General features: G+C 40.2%; 1 protein-coding gene across 5 annotated transcripts in view; it reads right to left on the bottom strand.

The window, feature by feature from the left end:
* ZNF131 (zinc finger protein 131) overlaps positions 1 to 27763 on the bottom strand; it is a 36438-nt gene that overhangs the window by 7830 nt on the left and 845 nt on the right. Inside the window, exons 1-5 of one of the 5 annotated variants that reach the window (XM_023742503.1) lie at positions 27657 to 27743; positions 27299 to 27437; positions 26099 to 26200; positions 18726 to 18870; positions 2505 to 3190 (exon numbers count right to left, since the gene is read on the bottom strand). In XM_023742503.1, coding sequence (XP_023598271.1) covers positions 2505 to 3190; positions 18726 to 18870; positions 26099 to 26200; positions 27299 to 27422 — 1057 coding nt within the window. In that variant the 5' untranslated portion in view covers positions 27423 to 27437; positions 27657 to 27743. Of the gene's footprint in view, positions 1 to 2504; positions 3191 to 18725; positions 18871 to 26098; positions 26201 to 27298; positions 27577 to 27656; positions 27744 to 27763 lie in introns of those variants that run through there. The other 4 variants (XM_023742507.1, XM_023742505.1, XM_023742504.1 and 1 more) reach the window with 4 other exon arrangements.

Below are 27763 nucleotides of genomic sequence, written 5' to 3'. Positions count from 1 at the left end.
AAGTTATCTCACATCATTTTGGAGGGAAAGACAAAGTGAAAAAACATATTCCATAGTCCAGTCCAAAACACAAAGCATAAGACCTTAAAAGCACATTTACAAACTTCCGAAGACACAGTCCTCAAATAGACAACAGATACATACAATGTCTGAAAATCAGAAAGCATTTCCCCAAAGATTTCATAAATGTCTATTGCCCATCCATTGACGTCAAGTTGATTCCAACTCATAGCAACCCTATAGGACAGGTCAGAACTGCCCCACAGGGTTTCCAAGGAGTAGCTGATGGATTCGAACTGCCGACCTTTCGGTTAGCAGCCATAGCTCACCATAGCTCTTACCCACTGCACCAACAGTACCTTAAAGCCTTTTAAAACCACACTGAGCCTTAAGTACAGGATGAGATTCCCTTGCTATTTATCTATTTGTTCAGTTCCTGATTATTCATATCAAGAGTCTACATAGTGAGGGATACCATATTATCTGAATTTATTTGGTTCCTCAATTTTCAAGTGGTGTGTAATGAGCAACTGTGGACAGTGAGAGGTCTATAAAAAAAATTACCAGAAGTTATTCCAATTCCAATATCAAAGAGAAAAATTCTAAACAATGTGGAATCCCTATATTGTATTTACTATATATTAAGAGTCTAAAAGGCCACTATTACAAAAACCCAAGAAAAGGCTGAAACACAGAAGACAACATTCTTTGATGGTTACGAGGGTGGGGAGGGAAGGTGAGTGTTATTTACTAACTAGATAGTAGGTAAGAATTATCTTTGGTGAAGGGAAGGACAGCACACACTACAGGGGAAGTCAGCACAACTGGACTAAACCAAAGCTAAGAAGTCTCCTGAATACAAATAAACACACTGAGGGACACAGCAGCAGGGGTGGGGGTCTGGGGACCATGCTTTCAGAGGACATCTAGGTCAGCTGGCTTAACAAAGTTTTTTAAGAAAATGTTCTGCATCCCACTTCGGTGAGTGGCATCTGGGGTCTTAAAAGCTAGTGAGTGGCCATCTAAGATGCATCAGTTGGTTCCAACCACCTGGAGTAAAGGAGAATGAAGAACACCACGGACACAAGGAAAGTATTAGCCCAAGAGACAGAAAGGGCCACATAAACCAGACTTCATCAGCCTGAAACCAGAGGAGCTAGATGGTGCCCGGCTACCACAATGACCATCCTGACAGGGAACACAACAGAGAGTCCCTGATGGAGCAGGAGGAAAGTGGGATGCAGAACTCAAATTCTAGTAAAAATATCAGACTTAATGGTTTAATCGAGACTGAAGTGACCCTGGAAGACGTGGCCCCCAGGCTCTCTGTTAGCCCAAAATGAAAAACATTCCTGAGGCCAACTCTTCAGACAAAGATTAGACTGGACTATGGGACATAAAATGATACTCATGAGGAGTGTGCTTCTTAGCTCAAGTAGATACATGAGATTAAATGAGCAGCTCTCGTCCGGAGGCGAGATGAGAAGGCAGAGAGGGTCACAACAGGTTGCATGGACACGGAAATCTAGGGTGGAAAGAAGAGTATGCTGTCACAGTATAGGAACAGCAACTAGGGTCATATAACAACGTATGTATAAAGTTTTGTATGAGAGACTAACTTGAATTGTAAACTTACACTTAAAGCACAATTAAAAAAAAAGAAAAAAAAAAACAGGCCTTAACCACCACACATAACAAGGACTTGGGAACACACGTCCAGAGGTATGACACTTAGCACATCCACCACAACTCTCTCTACACCCTTGTTATAGCACGTTTAGTGACTCCCCAAGATTCAAGTCATTGGTGGTAGCTTCTGTGTCTGGTGCAAGAGACCTAGCAAAGAATGCTTGGGTAGTGGAACTGACAGAGGAAAAACAGGCATAGGGGATGCAGAATTATGAGGGCCAGAGGCCCTACGGTAACCTCCCCAGGACATCTACCTCATGCCTGAGATGGCTCCCAGTATAAAGACCTTATCCTTCTCATTTCCTTGGCTGTCAACCAGTCCTGACACTTCTGTCCTTGGAGAGGTGGTGGGAAGATGAACCTATACCACTTACTTATCTACCAGGTCAAAATAGAGAAAGACCACATGTACACAACAGTACAAACATATAACGGACTATCTGTAAATGTACTCATCTATGTAACATGTTAATGTAATAGAGAAATTACAAAAATACTGAAAATTCACTATAATTAGGATTTAATGATTTATGACGGTGTAGTAAATAAATCACAAACCATGTTTTACATTCTTTTAAAAATAAAAATATTGGCAAGGTGTAAGAGTGACAATTTCTTTCAAAGCTGATACTGATTTTGCTGTTTAAGCATCAATATTTCGAAGTAATACTATAAAAACAATGTGTACTTAACTGCAAATCAGAAAATACAACAGTTGGTTTCTATGGTACTAATAAAAAAAGGATTATTAGCACTTAGACTTGGAATGAATGTGGAAAAAAATATACATTTAACATAAAAAATACCCTAGTTACCTGTATGTTTTCGAAGATGCTCTTTAAAATGTCCAAAGTGGTCAAACTGTTTCTCACAGTACTGACATATGTGAATTTTTTTTCCAGTTCTTTGCTTCTTACTGACTCCACCTTCTTCAAGGTGGTAACAATTGAGGTGCTGTTTCCAGGCGCTCTCCCGAAGATACCTTTTATTGCATATTTCACACTTGAAACTCTCAGTGGAGTGTGATTTCATGTGCTCCTTAAAATGGTAAAACAATTTAAATGAACGGTTACATTTCTCACAATGGAACAAGTCCTTCACATGTGACAGCTGAAGTTCCACAATTTCAATACCTTCTACCTGTTTGCTTGTGGGGTCTGCTGCACAGCCATCTTCTTCTTTAATCTGCCCTTTTCTATCACCTTGACGGTATTTGCTGGTAATATCCGCCAACAGAGCTAAAGCAGAATCATCAGAGGAACCTGTGCTCTGAATGTACTTTATGGACTGCTTGGAAGAAGCCACTTCCTCTAACGTTTCGAGGCCTTCCTCTTCCACTTCAATTGTGCCTTCGGCAATCTCCACCTCAATTTCAACAGGTTCTGATTCTGCAGATGGCAATGACTCAGTGATAACATTGGAAGTTTCTGCAATCTTTCTTTTTTTTGCCTCATTTTTTCCTGCGTTATTTTCCTCAAGTGGAGCTGCATTTTCTTTGTTCCTGAAATACATAATGTATGGATTAAAAAAATCTGTAAGGCCAATCAAAATCCTAGCAGGCTTTTTTGAACAAACTGACAAGTTGATAATAAAAGTTATATGGACAGACAGAAAACAAGATTGGAGGATTTATACTACCTGATTTTAAGACTTATTATAAAGCTATAGTAATTAAGACAATGTGATACTGGTGAAAGAAAAGACATACTGATTAATGAAACAGAATAAAGTCCAGAAATAGACCCACACTTACATAATCAATTACTTTTTGAAAAATGTTCCAAAGTAATTCAATAGAGAAAAGATCATCTTTTAACAATGGTGCTGGAACAACTGGCATCTGCATGGAAAAAATAAACCTCAATCCTTACCTCACACCATATACAAAAAGTTAACTGAAAATGGATCACAGACTTAAATGTAAGAACTAAAACCACTAAAAACTTCTAGAAGAAAATATAAGAAAAATTTGTCACATCGGATTAAGCCAGGGTTTCTTAAAGTACACACAAAAAGTAGAAATCATACTAGAAGAATTGATAAAATGAATTTCATCAAAATTAACAACTTTTGCCCTTTGAAACAGTTTTAAAAGGCAAGCCAGACTGGAAAAAAATATTTGCAAACATTTATCTGTGAAAGGGCTTATATTCAGAAAATAAAAGAACTCTCACAATTCAATAAACTCAGTAAAAGAAGACAAGCAACTGTTTAGAGACAATTCTCCATGGGTCTCTTGTGTCTCAGCATGTCTTGTGAATAGTCATTGACAGCTTTTGTTCTGGTCTATTTTTTCAAGAACGTCTGCAGTACGGTAAACAACCTTGGAAGACAGAGACAGTGTCTCCCTTTGCAGCAGAGGGAACTTTTGTTTACTGTCCAATGATGTCCCCAGAGGGGAAAAGGTCAGGCAGGTTTGCTTGCAGCCCATTATAAAAGATTTGGGTTTCCTGAGCTGGAGATTCTTCAGCTGTAATGTAAACCCACTGTGTGCACAAAATCCACCCAGGCCACTCTGTATCACCCTCACTAGACTTGAGGGAGGAGGAGGAACTGACACAAATATGCTGCCTGCTGCATTGAGAGCAATAAAGTCCTTTGCCTCTGACCCAAGAGTCTTGTGTCTTCTACCAGCAGCCATGAAATGATGGGACCCTAACTTGTTGACTTGCCAAGTAGAGTAAAATCTGAGACCCCTCAGAGTTCTTGCCAGTTTTTGGCAATGAGAATAGGATACTGAAAGAGACAAGGCTTTCTGGAAAAGGAAGGATGAGGCCTTACAGACTGACTAAAGGGACCTGAGGGAAGTCCACTGGAACCAGAAGCAAACATGCTGACCAAATTGTATGGTCAACTGGCAATAGCTGGTCCTCCATTTTATTGCATATTAATGGCTGCAGGATGAGTATGGGCAGTAAGTTCAAGAATAGTTGCTAGCATGTGTACTGGCTGTTGCAAACTCCCCTGTGGGTGGGGCAGGGAGAGGAAAGGGGACCTCAGCAATCTGGTGGTCAGCCTTGGTCTGCCCCATCAGAACAAGTAATACCAAGATTCACCCTGGGTAAGGGGGACAAAAAGTTCTGCTCCTTTTCAGACAAGTTACAGTGATGTGCACCTATACTGAGTGTGAAAGCAGGGAAATTTACAACCACCTATGGGCAGAGATCAGATGAATCATTAGAACTTTGGTTGGTTCATATGCAAGATGAGGGAGTGACTTAATGCTTGTAAAGCAAGAATGATACACCCCCTGCAGTCTATCATGCCCACCTTAGCTCCATTTGGAGATGAGAGTAAAAGACCTCAATGAGTTCTTCTGCAGTGGGTCCTTGCTACTAAAAGGGTGTGCTGGCCCTCTTAAGGAGATTTCCTTGAGACAAACTCCTATGGGAAACCACAGATGAGGCACTGACTAGTAATAGAGCCTTCTTGCCCAATTAGGTTTATAATGCTGATGAAGACGAGCCACTGGAGAATGAGAAATGAACCCCAAAAAATCTAGATTAAATTCTTTTAGGCAGGCTTGTTGCCTTAGAAAACATTCCCTAACCCTTATGTTAGAATCAGACAAAAACACAAGAGATGTTATCATGGTAACAGGACACCAAATGTCCCAGATTAACATGTACTCCTTAAAAAAAGTTACCACTCTACAAGTCAAGCCTGAATCAACCAAAAAGCATAAACCTCATGGCCCCAACTAGAAAGCAATGTGGACGGGGGTGTTGAATCAAGAGGTCCCCTAAGTTGAAATAGGTGTTATCAGCAATGATGACCTTACTGCCTTAATACAAGGCTCTGGGTCAGCCAAAAACATTGGAGACTTGTTTGGTCAAGCTACACGCAGCTTGAAACCAAAAGTAAATGTGCTTTGCTTAATGGCACAGTCACCCTCTCCATAACCCCTAATCTCTTTCTTATCCTCTACCTTGACTTCAGCTGCTTTCAAAAGAAAGGTAATTAGGGATGGAGCTGAGATATCCTTGTTTTCAAGGGAGACCAAAGGCAACACATATCCACCCAAATATGCTGGGGAAAACCTAGTAAAGGGAAGGACTCAAACTTTTAATGGCTCTGCTACTTCAGTACTGCCAGACATACGTGTTCAACTCATCACCCTACCCAGTCGTACAGGGAGAAGAGGTGCCTGCATTCAACTGATGGGGTCTGGGCAAGGTCCACAGCAGAAAAGGGAGGCTATCCGGACCTTGTGGGTGGGGCCCTTTGGGCTGATTCTATGTACTGTAGTTGCTTCTACATCTGAATATATAGTACAAATTGATATGTTATATGCATTTACTTCCCCATTCCATAAGAACCAGAAGGGATTATCCTGATTAGGAAGAACCATACGTAAAGACGTACCAGTGGAAAAAATCTGATACTTGCCACCAATGGTGGGTCAGGAGTTAGTGCGAGTGTCTCTATCTTCTGATAGCCAAAGATTACACTATACTGATAATGCCCTGCTGACCTCAGTCTCATATCATAGCACCACCAGTATGGCTGCTAAAAAACAAAATTCAGAGGTCTGCTCACCAAGTAAACTTTATTGGGCCTTTGCAGGTAGATTCACAATGCTCAATCCCTCTAGCAGCCAAGGAAAAACTGCTGTTTTTTCACCTCTCCCCTCCCACCACCAAAATGAGGCCCAGCATCTTATTGGACTTTTTCAGTTCTACACACAGTATTACTTCACTGAGGGTGGATTCTACTTGCTCCTTTATATCAGCTAATCTGCAAGTCAGCTTCCTTTAAGTGGTATGCCAATCCAACAGGCTGTTAGAAGTTGTCCAGCAAGCTGTGACATGTTCTCTATCTTTGGGGCCTCATAACCCTAATGATCTCTTTCAGCTACAAGTCTCTGAGAATGATGATTTTGTGGATTACAGCTTCTGGAAAAAGGAGGCAGCCTTCACACAAAGGTATTCCTTGGGGTTTTGGACTTGTCAACTTCCCGACACGCTATGAGGTACGAACCCCTTTGAAAAGAAGTAATCAGCTTGCTGTTGGACTTTTGTTGAAACTTGATGTCCGATCCATGGAGGCCTTGTCACTCTTCAGCCTAATATTCCCATTTGGGAATGGGTCAACTCAGGCTGCATGACTGACAAGGTAGGAAGAGTCCAAGGGAAGGGTTCGACAAGCTTCACTTGTCAAATGGAAATGGTATACTCAAGAATACAGCTGGACTCTTGGTTTACGTGAAAAAGTGGCAGCTCCTCCATTCTGCTGACCAAGGTAAAGCCACTGGCTCAATGGGGCCCTTGATTCACCAGGTTCCCCTAAATGTCTAGACCTGGATTACTGATGCTTTGGGTAAACTGAAACTTGTTGTTCACTGGGATGCTGCAGCTGCTCAGCCTTAACACCAGCTATGGAAAACCAAAAGTGGACAAGGTCTCTCTGCTCAGTGGGCAGAACCAAGGCTGTTCTCACAGCTCCGGCCAATATTCTTCAAAATGAACCTTGTTATATTTTTTACTGCTTCTTGGGCTGTTTCCAATGGCTCAGCTATCTGGTTTGCTACTTAGAAGACTACAGCTTGAAGTCTTGGCAGATTAAACACATCCATCTTTGGAGATGCAAATAAACAGCTGCTCTCACATTGTTTTGGTCATGGCAACACATCCACCACCATAGAATGGGCACAAAGTAAAGGACTCTGTTTCTGATGCAGAGGGTGCCACTGCATACGAGACTTGTGATTCCTGCCCAAAGCTGGCCTGTTTGTGGTGAAGGAGGCCATATCGCATAGGGCATTGTGTCACTTGTTTCCAGCAGACTGACTACACTAGACCTTTGACGCCATCTAGGGACTATCAGTGATGCCTCGCTGCTGATGATACTTTTTCAGGTTACATTATTGCCATTCCAGCCCAATTAGCTGACTCTGGCCACATCACTGTGGCCTCTGAAACCCATCTGTCATATGTTCAGCTTCCTAGACCATCTGCAGTCTGACGATCTAGCAAAAAGCACTCAATAACGGGCTGACAGGATAATGATGGACCTTTCACACTCACTACCATACACATGTACTTATTTTGTAGAAAACTGGAACAGCCTTGTTATGGATTAAATTGTGTGCCCCAAAATGATCTGCTGAACTCCTAACCCCCAGTACCTGCGAACGTGACCTTGTTTGGAAATAAGATCTTTGAAGATGTTATCCATTAACATGAGGTCATACTGGAATAGGGTGTATTCTAATCCAATATGAGTGGTGTCCTTATTTAAAAGAGAAAAAAAAGAGAGACAGACACAGAGACAGAGAGGGAAGATGGTCATGTGGCATGAAGGCAGAGATTTGGAGTGATGCTTTTAGAAGCCAGGGAATGTCAAGGATCACTAGCTATCAACAAAAGCTAAAGGAGAGGCATGGAAAAGATTCTCCCTCAGAGCCCTCAGAAGGAATCAACACGGCCAACACCCTGACTTCAGACTACTAGCCTCCAGAAATGGGAGACAATAAATTTCTGTCATTTTAAGTTACCCACTTTGTTGGACTTTGTTACGGCAGCCCTAGGAAACTGATACAGGCCTCCTCAAATGCCGACTCAAAAAGATTTGACTCTACTTCTCTCACTTCCTCTGTGTCCAAAAATCTGGGTATATCAGTCTGGTCCTTGAATTTGGTCATCGCCACAAAGGGATCACCTCAGCTACTTCCTGGGTAATGATCACGATAAAAGGGGTGGGAAATTACATAAACCTAATTGGAAAATCCATGATACTACCCCAACCATTCCCAAACATGATGCTTTTCTTTACCCTAACAGCAACCTTGGGCCAGCCCAGCTTGTACATCCTCCAGGTGACACCCTGGTTAAAAGGTGCCTAGTAGAGTCGAACTTAATTCTGGTTCAGCAACCTGCATTCTCTTGTTGGACTAGCATGGTCTTAGATTATAAGAATGATGACTACTTGGTTGAATACACTGCTCACCAGGTACAATTACAGTGGTCCATGCAAGCCGAAGTGAGAAACATGACTGCTGGGTCTTCGATCCCCCGCCAGATGGCTCTGGCCACGATTTGATCGCCATTTCCTTTAACTTTACCAGAAAAGTTCTTTAGCAACAGCAAGTGATGGCCAAGTTCCCCACCTCCCACATAAAATACAAGATGTTTGCCCCCTTACCATTTCTACAGCTGAGAGTCAGTCCGTGAGGCAAACAAATGCCACTCAGCTGGCATTCAGGTGCTGGTGACCAACAAGACAGATTGAACTAACTACCCTCACACAGTCCCTCCAAAAACAAGGACTGGACTCAGTCACTCAAACTGAACTGGAAAAGGAGGAGGCCACACAGGCAACCTGTGTCCCTGACTGATGTAGGTCCCAATTTGGGGGTCCCAACGATCATAAACAATACTGTTTCCAGGGTATCATATGTGCTTCTGAGATTGTACTTCTGGTGTGGAAGTCAGGTAATAACCTCCTTCCCTCCCCAAAATGCAATGATTTTCACCTCAGGAGTGGTTTTAAGAGATTATCAAGTGTTTAATGAAATACCACTAGTGGATCATGTAGCCCTCAGATGGCTATGGAGATCTCTCCAAAATGAAGCTACCCTTGATTACTTGGGGGAGCTTCCAAGAAGAATAACTGACTTGTTATTTATGCACACCCTGCAGACAGTTTTCCCTACAATGGGAGTCATCCAATTGAAAAAGGCAGTACAAAATTTGTCCCTGACGTAAGCTGATTTGATCAGTGGCTTGGCTCCAGAAGGCACTCAGGTCAGCTTCAAATCACTGGCCAGGTTATTATAGATGACAGATGCCCTATACTTCCACCCTATGGGCCAGTGCAGAGTCTATGCAATCGCTAATACATCTTACTATACTAAGATCAATGCCTTGGGCTGTTAATAGTGGAAAAGTCAATATAAAAACTAAAGTAGAAAGCCACCTGGAGGTAGATCTTGATGGTTCATGGTATTTGTTCAGTTGGTTGAGTCCAGGATCTTGAGGGGGGAGGGCAGGGTACATAGTTAAGGTCAGTACTGTAGGGTGCCTCATCCTGCTGCTTACAGTCCTGTTGACAGTAGCCTTAATTAAATCCAGTATGAGATAAAATGAATGGATTCGGTCCCAATCCCTGTTAGTCAGATTAATCAGAGTAGCTGATTGAGCACTCATGGGAAAATTCACCAGAAGCCAAGTTAATATGGAAACAAACATAATGTTGGGTGACAACTCTCTCTGGATCTATGTGTTCCTACATGTCTTGTGAACAAAGGCACTGATAGTCTTTTATTCCAGACTATCTTTTCAAGGTCCTCTGTGTAACAAATAGACTTGGAAAACAGTATAGTGTCTTCTTCCTCCAGAGCAGAGAGCAGGTTTATTTATTGTCAAGAATAATAAAAATAAGTCCCTCTCTGGGGAAAAGGTCAGGAGGTTTGTTTGCAACTCATTATAAAAGATTTGTTTCCTAAAGCTCAGGTTCCTCAGCTAGAACACAAGGCCACTGTGAGCACAGCACACACCTGGGCCACTCTGTGTCACCTTGTGGGACTTCGGGCAAGGAAAACTGACAGGAACATGAAGGTCATGCTCTTGCTAGGTAGTGAGTAACAAAGTCCTTTCTCTCTGACTCAGGAATCTGTCTTCTTCTAGTATCCATGAAACTGTGGCAAGCCAATTTATTAGCTTGCAAATAGGATAAAATCTTAGACCCTTTAGTTCTTGACAACCCAATTTAAAAAATCGGCAAAAAATCTGAACAGACACTTCACCAAACAAAATAAACAGATAGGAGGGGGGAAAAAAAAAAAACCACCATGAAAAAAATGCTCAACATAATTAGTCACTAGAGAAATGCAAATTAAAACCACTATACATCCACTAGCACGGCTAAAATGATAAAGACTGATTATGTCAAGTATCAGCAAGGATGTAGAGCAACTGGAACCCTCATACACTGTAGATTAGAATGTAAAATGGTACAACCACTTTGGAAAACAGTTTGGCAGCTTCCTAAAAAGTTAAACATACATATGTTCCATTCTCAGATATTTACTGAGAGAAATTAAAGCACACATATGTCCATACAGACTTGCACATAATGTTTGTAAGTCACTGTATTTGTAATAGCCAAACTACTAGAAATAAGCTAAATGTCCATCAATAGGTAAACAGATAAACAACTGTCATATATCTAACAATGGAATACCCATTACCGTTGACTCGATTCTGACTCATAGTGACCTCATAGGATTTCCAAGGCTGTAAATCTCTAAGGAAGGAGCCTGCCACATCTTTCTCCTGCAAAACCACTGGTGGTTTCGAACTGCTGACCTTTCGGTTAGCAGTCGATCACTATAGCCACTGTGCCACCAGGGCTCCTTTACACAATGGAATACTACTCAGCAAATAAAAGGAATTAACTATTGATACACTTAGCAATATAGATAAAATTTCAAAATAATTACTGGGAGTGACAAATCAGACAAGTACATACCATATGATTAACATTCATGTAAAATTCTAGAAAATACAAAATAACCTATAGAGACAGCAGATCAGTGGTTGCCTGGGGATGGGGACAGGGGTAAGGAGAGAGGAATGGATTACAAAAGGGCATGAGGAAATTTAGGGGCCAACAGATATGCTTATTATCTTGATCATAGTAATGGCTTCACAGATATATAGATATATGTCAAAACTCCTCAAACTGAATATGAATATGCACAGCTTACTCTGAATACGCACATCAATTATACCTTGTTAAAACTGTAAAAAAAAAATACAGTCATATACTCATTGTTGCTGTTGTGTGCCGTGGAGTCGATTCTGACTAACAGCAACCCTACAGGACAGAGTAGAACTGTCCCACTGGGTTTCCTAGGCTGTAATCTTTACAGGAGCAGATGGTCAGGTCTTTTCTCCTGCTGGTGGTAACCCAAGCTCTTAACTATTGTACCACCAGGGCTCCCATATACCCATTAGACTGCTTAAAGCAAGAATCAACAAATAGTCTGCAGGCTATTTTCTGTACATAAAGTCTTACTGACACACAGCCACACCTGTTTATTTACATATTGTCTATGGCTGCACTGATGCTACAATAGCAGAGCTGAGTAGCTGCAACAGAGATGTATGGCTCACAAGTCTAAAATATTTATTATGGGGCTCCTTAAGAAAATGTTTGCCAACCCTTGACCTAAATTTAAAAAAAAAAACATGACTAAGTGCTGGTGAGGATGTGGCAAAACTGGAACTCTTGCACTGCAGGTGGGAATGTAAATGATACAACCACTTTTTTAAAAAAATAGCTGTTTTCCAGCTATTCCACTCCTAAGTGTTTACTAAGAGAAATGAAAGCATATGTCCACTCAAAGACTTACACATAAATGTTCATGGCGGCATTATTCCATTAGTAAAAAACTGGAAAACAACCCAAATGTCCATCAACTGATGATGGAGGAATAAATTGGTGTTAAAAACCCTACGGAGCAGTTCTACTGTGCACACACAGGGCCACCATTAAGTCGGAATCAACTCAACAGCAATTAACAACAACATACCATACTATGGAATACTACCCTGCGATAAAAAGAACAAAATAGCAGTAATACCCGCAACGTGGACAAATCTTTATAACAATATGGTAAGTGAAAAAGTTAAAACAAGAAAGACTGCATACTGTAGTCCATTTAGAGGAAATTTTTGAATGGTAGCTTTTCAAAATCTTCCAAATGCCTCCTAAAGATGAAAAACACATAATCTCTGCCTCAAAAATGTTCTAGTCTATTGGGAAAATGTGGCAACAGAGAATAATACAATATGATCTGAAAACCAGAGTTGACATATTATATTCCTTAAAAGTCTGTTTTCAACAAAAATATGAAACACAATGAAAAGGAAAGTATAGCCCATACACGGGGCGGGGGGGGGAATCAGCCAACAGAAACTGTCCCTATTGAAGCTCAGACATTGGACTTACTAGACAAAAATTTTACATCAGTCATTAAAAGTAAAAAGATGCTGTCTACAAGACATATACTTTAGGTTCTGTCTACAGAAGACACAGTTTAGATACAAAACAGAAATAAGTTGAAAGAATGAAAAAAGATAAATTATGCTAACAGTATCTAACCAAAAACAGAGTGTGCATGCACGCATGCATCTGCACACACTGAAGTAGCTACACTAATATCAGACGAAGTAAAACTTCAAAACAAAAATTGTTACTAGAACCTTTACACCAATGTTCATTGCTGCACTCTTCACAATAACCAAAAGGTAGAAATAAGAGAAATGTCCATCAACAGATGAATGGATAAACAAATCTAGTATACATACATCATGGAATACTACTCAGTCATAAAGAGAAATGAAGTCCTGATATATGCCACAACATGGATGAACCTTGAAAACAGCATGCTCAGCAAAGTTAGTCACAAAAGGACAAATATTATATGATCTCACTTACATGAAATAAGCAAATACATAGAAACCAAGATTAGTGGTTACCAGGGGTGGGACGGAGGGGGAAAAGCAGAGCTTTTGCTTAGGGAGTACAGTCAGCCCTTCCTATCCGAGGGTTCCACATCTGCAAATTCAACCAACCACGGATTGAAGACATTCGGCAAAAAAAACTTTTTTTCTTGTCATTATTCCTTAAATGATACAGTATAACAACTATTTACATAGCATTTATGTTGTATTAGATATTATAAGTAATCTAGAGATGATTTAAAGTATACGGGAGGATGTGCATAGATTATATGCAAATACTACACCATTTTATATAAGCAACTTGAGCATCAGCGAATTTTGGTATCCATCGGGGTCCTGAAACCAATCCCCTATAGATACTGAGGGACAACTGAAGTTTATGTTGACAGTGGTAAAATGATATGGAAAAGGATAGCCAAGAATGGTTGCATAACTTGAAAAATATAATCAATATCACTGAATTGTACATGTAGAAATCGTTGAGATGATGTATGTTTTGTTATGTATATTTTCACCTAGGGCCTCAAACCAGTTCATTCTGGTTTGATCCTCTGCTAAGAATTTGCATTTCTACCCCAGATATGCTGAATTAGCTTACAGAGGCTTAAACCTAATGAAACGGTTCAGTTCGAAGCCCTGTTTTCACCAAAATAATAAAAAAAAAAAACCCTAGCCAACTGAATTTAGCAGCATGTAGAGGAGATGATACAACATACCAAGTGGGATTTATCCCAGGAATGTAAGGCTGGTTAAACATATAAAAATTAATGTAATTAATACACCATATTATACCCTATTAATATACCATAAAGGATAAAAATAGTACCTCAACAGATACTGTGAGTATAAAATTAGTGGGTATAAATTAACCGTATCACCTACATTCTAGAATATACAAAATTAACTTTATCATTCAGAGCTCATTTGAGGAAGTTTTTACTCTTCTTTTTTACTGATGTGCTTTGAGTTAGTCCCTGAAACTTATAACTCAAAATGCAACATACCAACACTAGAGAAAGGAGCCCTGGTAGCACAATGGCTAAAGCGCTAGGCTGCTATCAAAAGGTCAGCAGTTCCAACCCACCAGCAGCTTCGCAGGAAAAAAGACCTGGCAATCTGCTCCCGTAAAGATTACAGCCTAGAAAACCCTATGGGACAGTTCTACTCTGTCCTATAGAGTTGCTATGAGTCGGAATCAATTCGAAGGCACACAATACCACCACCGCTAGAAAATGTACACACACGCACACACCCCCCATGTGTGGGTATATGTAAATATTTGGATAATTAAAAATGGTTTTATTGAATACCTACTATATGACAATCACTGTTTTAAACATCTTACGAGAATAAATTCATTTAAGCCTCACAACAACCTAACTACTGTTATATCCAGAATACAGAAGAAGAAATTGAGGCAAGAAAATGAAGGGATTTACTAAGATCCTTAGCTAGTAAATGCTCTTCCACTAACCAAGGCACAAACGTAAATAAACATCATTTTTATGCAGTTGGATGCGCACAATTAAAAAAAAACCCCAACTATTTACGTGGTTCTGATTTGCTCAAGGTAGCTAGAATCTAAACCCAAGTTTATCTCAGCTTTGAAACCAAGGCTGGGTTTGATGCTCATCAGTGATGCTATTGATTTTTGCACTATCCACTTATCTCCTGTGGCATTACGGGCAGTTGGATAGTGACATTTAATTCAAAGTGCAAGTTCCTTAGGAACCTGCATGACTTAAACTAACACAACAAAAAGCTAAGTTTCAAACAAGTAAACGAAAAACTGTTGAATGGTTCTTAGAATGCATAAATTTACAAATGAAGATTGTTTTATATTTTATGCTTTTATATCTCCTAGCCTTCTTTAATATTTCAGAGTATACACAATCCTAAATTATATCATGGTGCTGGTTTGACTTCTTAGGATCTGAAAAGTTAAATTTTGGCATACGTGTTTTTGTCCTAGCTCCACCACTCAGTAAATGATCAGATGACACATTACAGGACATAAGGTTTTAAATTAGAAAAGTGATTCTTAAAAAACAAGAAAAAATACCACAGACCTCAATCACTAAGTTTCTAGTATACATAAACAGCAAGGTTCATACAATAATGACAAGATGGGGAATAGTTTTGCTTACCAGCTGAAGTGTTGCTGCCATTTTAAAAAAAAAGTTCCAGAATTTATATTAAAGAATTTTTATAAAGTTAGGTGCTGTTAATATTTGCATAAAATATAAATGCAAGGTACGTAAAAACTACAAAGCATAGTATTGCTATCACTCACACTGCACGACACAATTGCCCAGCCTTTAAAATTTTAACATAAAAGATCAAACAGGAGTAAGATGATGGAAAGGCAACACAATAGATCTATGGGGTAAATAATTTAAGATTTTAAATTACACTTGTCATATATATCAATCCAAGTCCCTAAACCAATGTGGACCTTAGGAGTTGCAGTTACTAGCACTTCCCTTAGCCTGCTGAATATAGCATGAGGTAGAATATGTATGTATTGGTGTATATATAAGTGTTTGGAAAGGGAGGGTAGGTAACCAGATCCCTAAATCAGCAGCTACTTCTAGTAAGTTATTTGATTTTCTTTTCAACCTTGAAACTGAATATTTTACCTTAGGCTATAAAGCCACCCTCACTGTCAGACTTCTTCCTCAGTGATTCGAAATACATCCACAATTCTGTCTGTCTGATACCAATAGTAGAGTAACCATGAGGGCTAACTGGCATCACTGAGCATACACTGAAGCCCATAAGCCTTGAAAGCTGACATGCTCAGTCTCTCACAGGATCCCAGATGCCTGCCATCCACCCCCTTGAAAAACTGGAGGAAAAGAGACTAAATAAATATAATGATAACCATGACAAGATAGCCCCTACCAGTCTCAAAACACTTCAGTGCACCATGGGCCTTTCCTCCTGTGACTCTGCCACTCCTCCCACCAAGATACAGGGTTTATTTCCCTCGCTCTTTGAATCAGAGCTAGCTCTGTGACTTGCTTTGACCAACAGAATGACACAGTAATGATGCCGGGTGATTTCTGGGCCTAGTCCTTCCTTACAAGACCTTACAGCTTCCTTCTTCACACTTTTGGAATCTAGCTGCCAAGCTATTGTGCTGGAAAGACCATGGGGAGAAAATGAAAGCACCTCAGCCAACAATCAGCTCCAACACGTGAGCGAAGTTGTATTACACATATTAGACATTCCACACCCAGCTGAGCACAGCCACATGAGTGACATCAGCCAATAACAAAGCGGAGCAGAACTGCCCAGCTAAGTCCGGCCAACCCATGGAATCTTAATAATAAATTGTTGATGTTTTAGGTCACTGAATTTGGGGACAGTTATGCAGCAATAAATAACTGATAGACCTCTGATGTTCTTCCCAGAGAAGCCAACCATCCACTGGGAAAATCCTCAGCTATTACTAGTGCGTAACACAGCTGATTTCACAAGCAACTAAAGACTGATTTACTGCATTGTATGCTACTTAAATTTAATTACTTTGGAATATCAGTGGGAAATTTTAACTGTTGGGAAGGCATATGGTACAATGAAGAGTCTGGGACTTGGAGTCAAGATTTGGGCTTAAGTCCTAGCTCTATTACTTACAATCTGTATGACTCCAAACAAGTCAGCCTCCTTGAGCCTCAGTTTTCTGTTCTGCAAACTAGAAATAATGATCTGGGAGGCAGGAGGATCAAATAAGAGCATATGTGAGTGGGTATAAATGCTAATTTTTATTACTGTATTATTATAAACCAAAAAAAAAAAAAAAAACAAACAAACTCCAACTAACAGGGTTTGCAAGGCAGTAAGTCTTTATGGAAGCAGACTGCCACATCTTTCTCCAGTGGAGCAGCTGGTTGGTTCGAACCGCCGAGCTTTTGGTTAGCAGCCAAGCACTTAACCAGGGAGCCACCAGGACTCCTTACTTTTTATGAAGAGCCAATATGCAATACTGCAGCCTTCCTGTTTTACAAAGAACTGTTCAAAATATACTGTATGCCTATTTGGTTCAAGGAACAATTCAACATGTTACTGTATTTATAGTGAAAAGTACTGACTGTTGTAATTAGTATTTAGAACCTCTAAAAGGATCTAAATAGGCTTGCCTGAGGAAATAACTGTACCCAGCTATTCTTACCTTCATTTCCCAATGACTACACACACACGAACTCAAATGAGTTTCCAAACCCAACCTAAGCCAGTGTTACACAATATGTTCCACTGCTCTGTCAAATTGCCAAGGACTTTTCCCTTGAAATACTCAGTATGAGCAGCAAAGAGACCATAGACAAAACTTTTCAGAAGGTTCATCAATCAAGATTTAATAAAAAATCCACTAATGCTCCATCCACAAAATATTCCCCTTAGTCTACCTCCATCTGGAGGAGGGATGCTCTTCTAATCAGGTATGCATCCTCAGCATTTCACTGTTTTGCTACCCATGTCTCAGCTCCCTATAGGACAGCACGATCTGTTCTTAATTAGCATGCACGGATGCAACAAGCATCCATTCACAAATGTTTACAGAACACCTACTATGTGCCAGGCACTAGGCATCAGAAAATACATACACACCACGTTCTCGTCAGAAAAGTTTAATCCTGAACTGTCATAAAACTAATTAAAAACTTATTAGGAGAAATATTATCCATGGATGATTACAGTTCAATTATTTCTTAGAATTTCTTCTAAATTTTATCTTTCAATTAAACCACACCAGTTGAGCTGGACTGAATCATTTTGTCCCTATGTGAAACTGATTTTACCAAACTGTGCTTTGGTGTCATGGCAATGGCCTACATCGAGGGTCACTGTAAGAAAGAGAATCAGGAGATCATCACAGTAATAGTAGTTCACACTGAGAACACTATATGCCAGACACCATGCTAAGCACTTTATATGCATTTTAAAAAATCCTGTTTGTTCTCATCTTATAACCATGAATAATGTATTTGACTACTTTTTTCTCTTTTCAACTACTCTTGTGTCTTTTCACTGCACTGGGTGCTACAGAACTCAGAGCCAGATTTAGCCCATCTGACAAGTATACAGACCTAAACAGTATGCATTTTGGCTACGTTATTTCTAACTTCACTGTGTTAGCTCCTTGCCCCACCTGGTCTATTTATTTTATCTTCACCAACTTCCCCACTTAATTTAAAGCAGTACTACATTAAGCTTTGCAAGGCACCTCAAATCCTTTTTTTGAGTAAGACTTGGAAGAAATAATTAACAACTTGAATCCAACAAAAAGGTTTATAGGGACCCAGAGTACTACTTCTGAAGAGCTGTTAGAAGATTTTGCCTAGTCCTGATTTTATTAGATACAAAAGATACTACTTTATTTACTCTTAGGACAGTTTTTACATAAGAACAATAAATCAAGTATGAGTGAAAGAATAATTATTAATCAGAAGAATTTTTATAGATTCTCAAATATTCTTAATTCCAAAATGTCAGTTCTTCACTGCATTGTGAAAATGACTAAATACGACTATAAGCACTTCGCTAAAGGAATTAAGTAATTACCTGACTTCAAGGGCTTTGATGGCTTCTAGCATTTGTAGAAATTCTGCTGCTTTCCACACATCATTGGCTTCTTCTTCTCCTTGTATCATTAACTTCGCTGTATACGTGAACTCAATTAAATGACGAAAGGCCATCTTACTGACACCTGTAAAGAAGATATGCATTAACATGCATTCACACTTGACGATTCAGAGCTTTTAACATTTAGCAAAGAAAAAGAAAAGCTCAGTGTCTTTATTTTTCAAGATCTGCTGGCAGAATTCTCACTAATAGTACGGTAATACTGTAGCCAAGTTCCAGCACTAACTAGCAAAGTACTTTAAGGCTTTTTCCAAAGGCTCTTATGGAACAGCAAAATCTATCACCCAAATATATTTGTTAGTTAACAACAAAGTAGCATCTTTTGTATCTAATAAAACATGCTATGTGTCCTGCCAGGGAGACTGCAGCTGTGTCAATCCAGCGACAAAATCCTCAATAGTCTCCAGAGCTCTTCTCAAGTGCAGTACCTCTCTGCCTTTATTTCAAGGCCTCTTTATTTTTCTATTTACTGCTATTTTGCTTCTCAAATTTTAAACTACATCAAAACCAAATTATTTATTATTCCTGAAACCCTGGACTCTCTAATAGCTTCCTTGCCTTTATTAACCCTTACCCTCCTTTCTGAATGCTTAATCACTTTACCTCTGGTTGTACAAATCCTACCATTCTCAAAGGCCCAACTCTACATGCCACATCTTCAAGGAAACATTTACTACTTCCTCCAGGCTGAGTCCTATACCTGTCCTGATAATTACAATTCATGGACAATTCCAACTGGGGAAGTAAGATCATGCTGCCCCCTTGTGCTTCTTTCCAAGCACTGCTGTCAGGGCAAAGACGTTGAGGTTAAGGTATAAGAAACTCATTGCCGCTGAGTTGATTCCGACTCATAGCGAGCCTACTGGACAGAATAGTTCTACTCTGTCCCATAGGGCTGCTATAAGTCGGAATCGACTCGACTGCAACAGATACATATGCAAATCCAGGTGCTTCTTATGTGGCCAGCCCAACACTGTCCTAGGAACCAGTGGCCTGACTAGCTAACGTGAACCAAACTGGTAACACCTGCCCAGGTAAGCAAAGTGGTGGCAGATGATGTATGGTTGTAAAAATGTTATTCTCTACCAGAACTAACTTGGTAACTTACAAATCTCAGTCCATTTTCCCATCAATAAAAGTGCACAGGAAAATATAATTTTTTTAAGAGAGTCTCTAAGGAAAATGCTAATATGAATACCTTAACCTGAATCTTCATCCTGACAGGAACGCTTAGAAAGAAGAAGCAAAAGGGAGCAGCATTCTGGAATTTCTCTAGTCTCGGCATATTTCCCCAGTTGATGGAAAACTCCTACTTACAAAAATGAATGAACATGTACTTGGATGTTTTGTCGTTAATACTAGGGGATGAAATTTCTGGACATGATGGTAGAACAGCTACTAGAGAGAAACTAGGTGCTCACTGACCTGTGGTTTCAGGAGGGGGAGGAAAAAAATGAATTTAGAAAATCGAAAGTTCAGAATAAGAGGAGGCTATGTGCTCTGAGCAAGGGAATGAATATCTGTTGAAGATTTTATGTGGTATAAATCCAAGTCACAAAGCTGAGCTGGGATGCAATTGGCTTTAAGAACAATTTTGATTTGAAGCCAAGAGTGAACCTATGGTTCTAATCAAAGGTAACTAGAAAACAGAGAGGGGCCTAGCTCAGCTTAAATCTAATAACAGTTTACACTCACAGAACATATTACGATTTAAAGTTTTTTTTACACACACGTCATTTGCTTTTACAAAACACTATAAGGCAATGGTTCTTAACATTGGCTGCACATTGGAATCGTACTAGGGCAGTGCTGCTCTAGAAATCATTTGAGGATCTTGTTAAAAGCAGATACTGATTCAGCAGGCCTGAGATAGAGCCTGAGGGTCTACAGTCCTAACAAGCTCCCAGGTGATGCCCATGCTACTGATCCTTGGACCATACCTTAAATAACAAGGTCCCTCCCTCGGTGGTGCAAACTGTTAACGTGATCGGCTGCTACCAAAAGTTTGGAAGTTCGAGTCTACCCACAGGCACCTCGTAAGAAAGGCCTGGCAATCTATTTCCGAAAAATCAGCCACTGAAAACCCTATGGAGCACAGTTCTACTCTGACACATATGAGATCACCATCAGTTGGCGTCAACTCCACAGCAACTGGCTTAGGGAATTTATAAACACAGAGGCCTGGATTCTACCCTACGAAGACTGATTTAATTATTTGGAGAGGCAGCCTACTGGTCTTTGTAAAAGCTCCCCTGGTAATTCTAATGTGCAGCTAAGGATGAGAACCACTGCTACAGATCATTATCCATATTTTACAGACTCCTCCAGTTTTGGCTAAAATGAAGAAAGAACATTCCACCCTATCTCACCCATTAATTGTAACTAAAAACCCTAGACAGAATCCATAAAACAAATACATTAGGACTCTGAAAAACAGAAGTGAGCACACTATGGAGAGAATATCCCTGCTTCTTCCTTCTTTCAGCCCCGCCTCAAGGCAAGCCCCAGTTCTGATGCTGCACACCGGTGGCTGGTGGGCTGTGGCAGGCACCTACACTCTAAGAAAGTCCTTCTCTCTGACAGAAGAACTAGGGGAAAGACTATGGTCTGAAGAGTGTGGAGGGAATTCCTTATTTTTTCTCTCCCTTCCTTCTCTTGCCGCTTCATCCAGGAGATGGATCCCATTGCAGAAGTGCACGATGCACAGGGAAGCTAAAACCCCAGCCTTCTAGCCAGAGGACCAGGAGAAAGGGCTCCTGGGAGCCACTGTGCAGAGGAAATCATGGAGAGGAGGGAGCTGGAGAAAGGGATCCTCTAAATCTGTGTAGGCAGGCTCAAGCTCACCCCCTGGGCTGCACATATGTGGAACTGACCCAAAGCAGCATAGCAAAGACTTTGAGAACTGCACTATGGAGTATACTACCACCCAAGGTTTTAAAAACTAATAAATTGACATTGGATCCACAGCCAGAAGGCAGTCTGAACCTAACTAGGTTGACTGCCTGCTAAAACAAACAGCATTCTCCAGAGGATTTCAACAATATCCAGTCTCATAACATAATATTCAAAATATCCATGAAACATTCAAAGTTACTTGACATATTTTACAGATGAAAAAGAAAAAGGGAAGCCAAAATGTCCATGGTCACACAACCAACAAACAGTAAAGACAGTACAAAAACTCAGGCTTTCTAATTACATGCCCAGTGCTTTTTCTACTGCTGAGTGACCTATCTAGACAGTACAGTAACCCCAAAGTTAAGGGCTTAAGAAGACACTGAGCCAAAATGATTCTTTAAACCTGGGTCTAGCAAAAAAACAAAAAGAATATTTTTACGTTTTACTTTCTTATCTGTATGTAATTTAAATACTGAAGGTCAGTGTATGCTGTTGATATAATCACGGACATAGCAGGTCAGAAGTACTGAAAGGTACAAGAGAAAACTCCAAATCAGTTAGTCTTCGGATAAGAACACCCTACTTCATCCCCGGAACGTTAGGTACATTAGGTAATAGTTGAGAGAGAGTTTTTATTGTTAAAACTGGGGAAATGCTATCAGCATCTAACTGGTAGAGAACAAGCATGCTGTTTAACATCCTAAAACACACAAGACAACACTTGTCAACAAACTTTTCCAGCCTAAAATGTCAATGGTGTTGAGGTTGAGAAATCCTGAGTAATGGCTGATGGAAACTTGCTGAAGGGCTTCATTTTGGTGTCTGCGGGGGTCCATTTCATTTAAAAAAAATAATAAACTATACAGATTTCAATTAAGTATGTTATCAGCCTCCAATTGTAAATTCATGTAACTATAATTTCAATCCATACTAACTGCCAGAAACTGTGAGGTCACTGGGAAACACATAAATAAGACATGACCCCTGACCTCAAGGAGTTCACCACTACCTACTAGGAAGTTATCTACATGAGAAAATTCCATAACAAAAATATGACCCATAACATGTCTCCTTTATTACTGTAATCTTGGCAACAACTTCAGTAGGTAATCATAAAGGCCTCCTTTTTTTAATGACAATCAGCCATGTACATCAGCTGACTAAGCCCTATGGATCACTTAATCAGTGATGATACTGTTTTATAGATGCCCTTGACTCAGTTCCGACTCACAGCAACCCTATGTACAACAGAATGAAACACTGCCCAGTCCTCCACCATCCTCACAATCGTTGCTATGCTTGAGCCCACTGCTGCAGCCACTGTGTCAATCCATCTTGTTGAGGGTCTTCCTCTTTTTCACTCTCTACTTTACCAAGCACGATGTCCTTCTAATCAGTGATAACCAAAAAACCAAACCCGTTGCCATTGAGTCGATTCCAACTCACAGCAACCCTATAGGAAAGAGTGGAACTGCCCCATAGGGTTTCCAAGGAGTGGCTGGTGTATTCAAACTGCTGACTTTTTGGTCTGCAGCCATAGCTCTTAACCACTGTGCCACCAGGGCTTCTCTAATCAGTGATAGCAACTGTAATTTCAGATTGTTATATGGGCATATAGTAGCCTCCTTTCAGGAGTTCCTTAGAAACACCCTTATTTTAATGTCCCAAACTCCTTAGCCCTCTTCTCACTCTATAAATCTATTCATGTACTTTCATCCACTCAAGTTCAAGCACCAATTATATTGATGGCTTTTAAGTCCTTTAGCCTAGATCTTTCCTGAGCTTTAAGGCCCATGGGTCCAAACTACACGCTAGCCATCCTAAGCTGATATCCCACTGATATCTCAAATATAACATAACCAAAGCTCATCTCATTACTGCTTCTTTACTAACCTGCTTTTCTTCCTGTATTTAAAATCTAATGAAAGACAACACCATCTAACTTATCATGCAATGTAGAGACCTGGAAATCATCCTGCTACCTTCCCCCAACGCAGTCATCAAATTCTTTCAATTCTATCTCCCTATCTGCTCTCAAATCCATCACCACAGTAAAGGCCTTAGCCTCAGCCTTCATTTCTTATCAAGACTAACTGATCTCTACCTTCAGTAAAATCCTTCCTTTACATCAGAAATTTTTTTTTTTTTTAAACTCTATTTAAGGATTCTAGGAGTTCTGAAGAGACCAGAGGAGTAGGGGTAGAAGAATCTAGCAGGCCAAGATTCTATGCCTCAGATCCCCATTTCAAGCTGGGAAGCTCTATTTTTATCTGTTTAACATCCTAGACATTCTTATATTTCATTTGAAACAAGTTTGACAATCACTGCTCTGCATTGCTGCCAGTGAACTAAGACTCTCGAACTGATTATGCTGTCCTTAACTGAACCCTTCAGTGTTGTCTATTTACTCAAAATTGTAAAACACCCAAATATTCAATAGTGGAAGTGCAGATTAAATAAAGCCCATCCATTCATTAGAATACTATGCAGCTATTAAAAATGTTACTGTTTATAGACATGTTCATGTTCTACCACTGAGTTTTGAAATATGTACGCTATACTATTATTCAAGCTTGCATTTTTAAAAAATACAGACTTTATATTAAATTTTATGTATAGGAAAAGCATGGAAAGATATATACAAAAACATTAGTAGTAATTTCAGGGTGGTAAGATTATGGATTTTTATTTTATTTTTGTTTATTTGCATGTTCTAATTTGTCTATAGCAGTAGTTCTCTACTGGGGTGGTCCCCCTTGTTCCCCAGGAACATTTGGCAATGTCTGCAGACCATTTTGGTTATCACATCTAGTATGATGTTACTGGCATCTAGTGTGTAGAGGCTAAGAATGTTGCTAAACACCCTAGAATGCACAGGACAGCCTGCCACTCACAATAAAGAATTATCAAGCCCAAAATGTCAATAGTGCCAAGAATGAAAAACTTACTATAAGCATATTTTATTCACTTTTTTAAATAAAAAGCCCAAACTCCTTATCGTAGCATATTAAGACCCTCTGCGTACCTCATGAGAGTCCCTGAGTGGTGCAAACGATTAACACACTCATTGCTAACCAAAAGTTCGAGTCCAGCCAGAGGTGCCTGGGAAAGGTCTGATGATCTACTTCCTAAAAACCAGCCACTGTAAAGTCCTATGGAGCACAGTTCTACTCTGACACAGAGTTACCATGAGTTGGAGTCAACTCAGTGCCAACTGGCTTTTGGCTGCCTACCTCTCGACTCACTTTTTGCTATACACACTCTTAAAACCCAAGATCTTACTTCCCTAAATCTCTTGAGCATTTTTATACTCCAATGCTTTTCATTCAAGGTGCTCCTTCCTTCACCAGCAATGTATATTCCAGCCTGAGCTACTTATTTTTAGACTTTTTAAGACTCTGCTCAAAAGTCAACTCCTCTTTGAAACCTTTTCTCTCTCTCTAAGGTAGACTACTTATTCTCCATCCTCAGATACCATTCCACAATAACAGCCTCTATAACACTTTTTGCCCTCCTTTCTTTACCTGTCGCTTATCTCCTAGTAAACTGCAAGTTCTTTAGGGGATGTGTAATTCATTGATTCTTCATCTCCTGGGTCTAGCACAATACTTTATAATAGATATTCAATACGATAAATAGCCTCCATTTATTGAGCTTTTACTATGTGCCAAGCACTATGTGAGGCATTCTGCAATGCATTATTTCCAATCAATCATTACAAGACTATTAACCCATTTTTCAGAGGAGAAAGCAAAGACGCAATTCAAGTAAAGTAACCTGCCTAGAGTCATACACTTAGTAAGCCTCAGCTGAATGAACAGACACTATAAATGGTAGCTATTATTACAAAAATGTCAAGCAAGTACAAAAATCAGGGCAATACCTGGTGGTTGACCCCTTCCATCCTAGACCCTCTATAGCCACTAGAAGGTCCTCTGAATGCTACTTCATCTTTCCTAGCCCTTTCCATATTATGCCAGTCCATTTCACACAGTGCATGTCATCTGTACATCTGCTAGTACCTCACTACTTTTGCTGGTACAAAGGCCTCTGCTGTAACTTGCAGCATTCCCACCAGTATGATAATTCACTTCTAATACATGGTTTTCAAATGACAGTGACCAGTGGTTTCAGCAATGGAAAAGGCACTGGATCAAATAAGACTCCTTTAAGAGACCAACATCTACCATCTAACTTAAGAGATTTTCCTGGCAGATCATTTTACCAAGCACTTTAGTGAAAGTAAGAATTCTCGAGTGTCAAAAGAACAATTTATCTGGTCACCTAATAGGAATTATTGATGCCTGTTTCCCATGGTGTCTTGCTAAATTAACTGTTTAAACTTTCTTCATTGATTATGTTTACTAAGTATTGCATTTAAAACAAGTGTTTACCTTCTATCTCCACCAAAGGTTCCTGAGTAAATTCCTGAAAGAATTTGTAGAAGAACTTACTGCAAGCAGCCAAAACAGCCTTGTGGGCCTTAAAATGGTGCCCTAGGTAAAAAAAAAAAAAAAAAGGAAAACATACATAGTCATGAAAAGCAAATGTAAAACCATAAACAGGTTCAAAAACTATATAAAGTACATCTTTCTTTGTAATGTAATTATGTAAGCATATGAATTATCGAAAACATAAATTGAGCTAAAGTCAGAATATTCTTGGCAGCTATTCTGACAAATTTTAATCTCTATTAGGCACAAAGCTGTATCTTTTCCTCAAAGACCTTATTAAGTCAGTTTAATAAAGGCCAGTTTATTGCACTTCAGGAGGTTAAGGTGTTTCCTACCAGTGAAAAGAAGCACTTTGTTACTTTCAATTAAGGAGTGAAAAGCATATCTTATTAAGTTGAAACTGCTAAATATAAAGGTTACATATCACTTCGAGAGAAGGAAAAACCACAGAATAATCACAAAGTTGGATGTGTCTGCTCTGGAGAACAATTTAATATGTCTAGTATTTGGAAGCTGCCTAATATTTGGACGCTCAATCTACAGCAGACCTATATATGATAAAGAACAATTTTCCTTGAAAAGCCTATTGTCACTAAATAGAAAAGATACTCAAGCTAGATTTTCTTCTTCTTTATACTGACAATCCCTGAGAACGATTACTAGAGACCCTATTTTATCTTACGGCCTTCCAAAGGGGTGCAAATGCTGCAAAAAGAAATCTGTCACATACTCCCTCCAAGACCATTTGAGAAACGAGAAACGAATCAACACTTCCCAAATGACTCCAGTGAGAGACCTCTCAGAGAAGCTTATCAACTGAAGATTATTAACCGAACATTCAGAGAAACCCTCCCTATCCCCATGCCATCAGCTTGCACTCAAGTGTGCAATGAGACTAAACTTCAAGAGGCTGCAAGAAGTTAAAAAGCAATGAACGCCAGACTATGCTGAAAGCGTGACTGGCCAAACAGCCTAGGCAGCACGGTCTACATGAGCAGACACAGACAAGTGCCCTCTGGTCCCAGCGCACACCCTCCGCGGACTTTTGGAAGAGACCCCACGGCGGGTGGATAAAAGGCGGGTAAGGAAAGGGAAGAACTGAAGCCACAAAATCGTTCCTCTGCCCACCACCCTACCCACCGTCGACAATCAGGGTGATGTCAGTAAACCGGTCCTGCTCTCGCTGTTCATTCAATCGGTCCAGGATCATTTTATGATGTTCAGGGAACTCCTGAAGGCATTCCATCGTCTCTTCAGCCTCCATGGCCGTCGGGTCGCTCTACAAAAGAGGAGCATGATAATGTACACCCATGAGCTCAGGCGAGGCACAACAAAACCCCTAAAGCATAAAACAACAAAAAACAAAACCCCAGCAACGTGAAAAGAAGGGGGGAGGGTAAGGCAAGAGGAGAGGAAGGAGAGGGAAGAAAAAAAGACGAGCCGGGTGGCCGCCGCGCGTTGGGGGCCGGAGCCGCGGCCGCGGGACTCCGAGCCTGACCTAATTGGAGTCGGGAGACGCGAGCTGGAGCGGGGTGGGCGCAGCGCCGGAGGCTCCGGGTGCCAGGGCGCGCAAGTCCGGCAGGGGAGGGGACCTGACAGCCGCGG

This window comes from Trichechus manatus, unplaced genomic scaffold, assembly GCF_000243295.1.
Source record: "Trichechus manatus latirostris isolate Lorelei unplaced genomic scaffold, TriManLat1.0 scaffold00212, whole genome shotgun sequence".
NCBI classification, from domain to species: domain Eukaryota; kingdom Metazoa; phylum Chordata; class Mammalia; order Sirenia; family Trichechidae; genus Trichechus; species Trichechus manatus.
The sequence above is the reverse complement of the archived record's forward strand: the minus strand, read 5'-3'. Positions and strand labels throughout refer to the sequence as shown.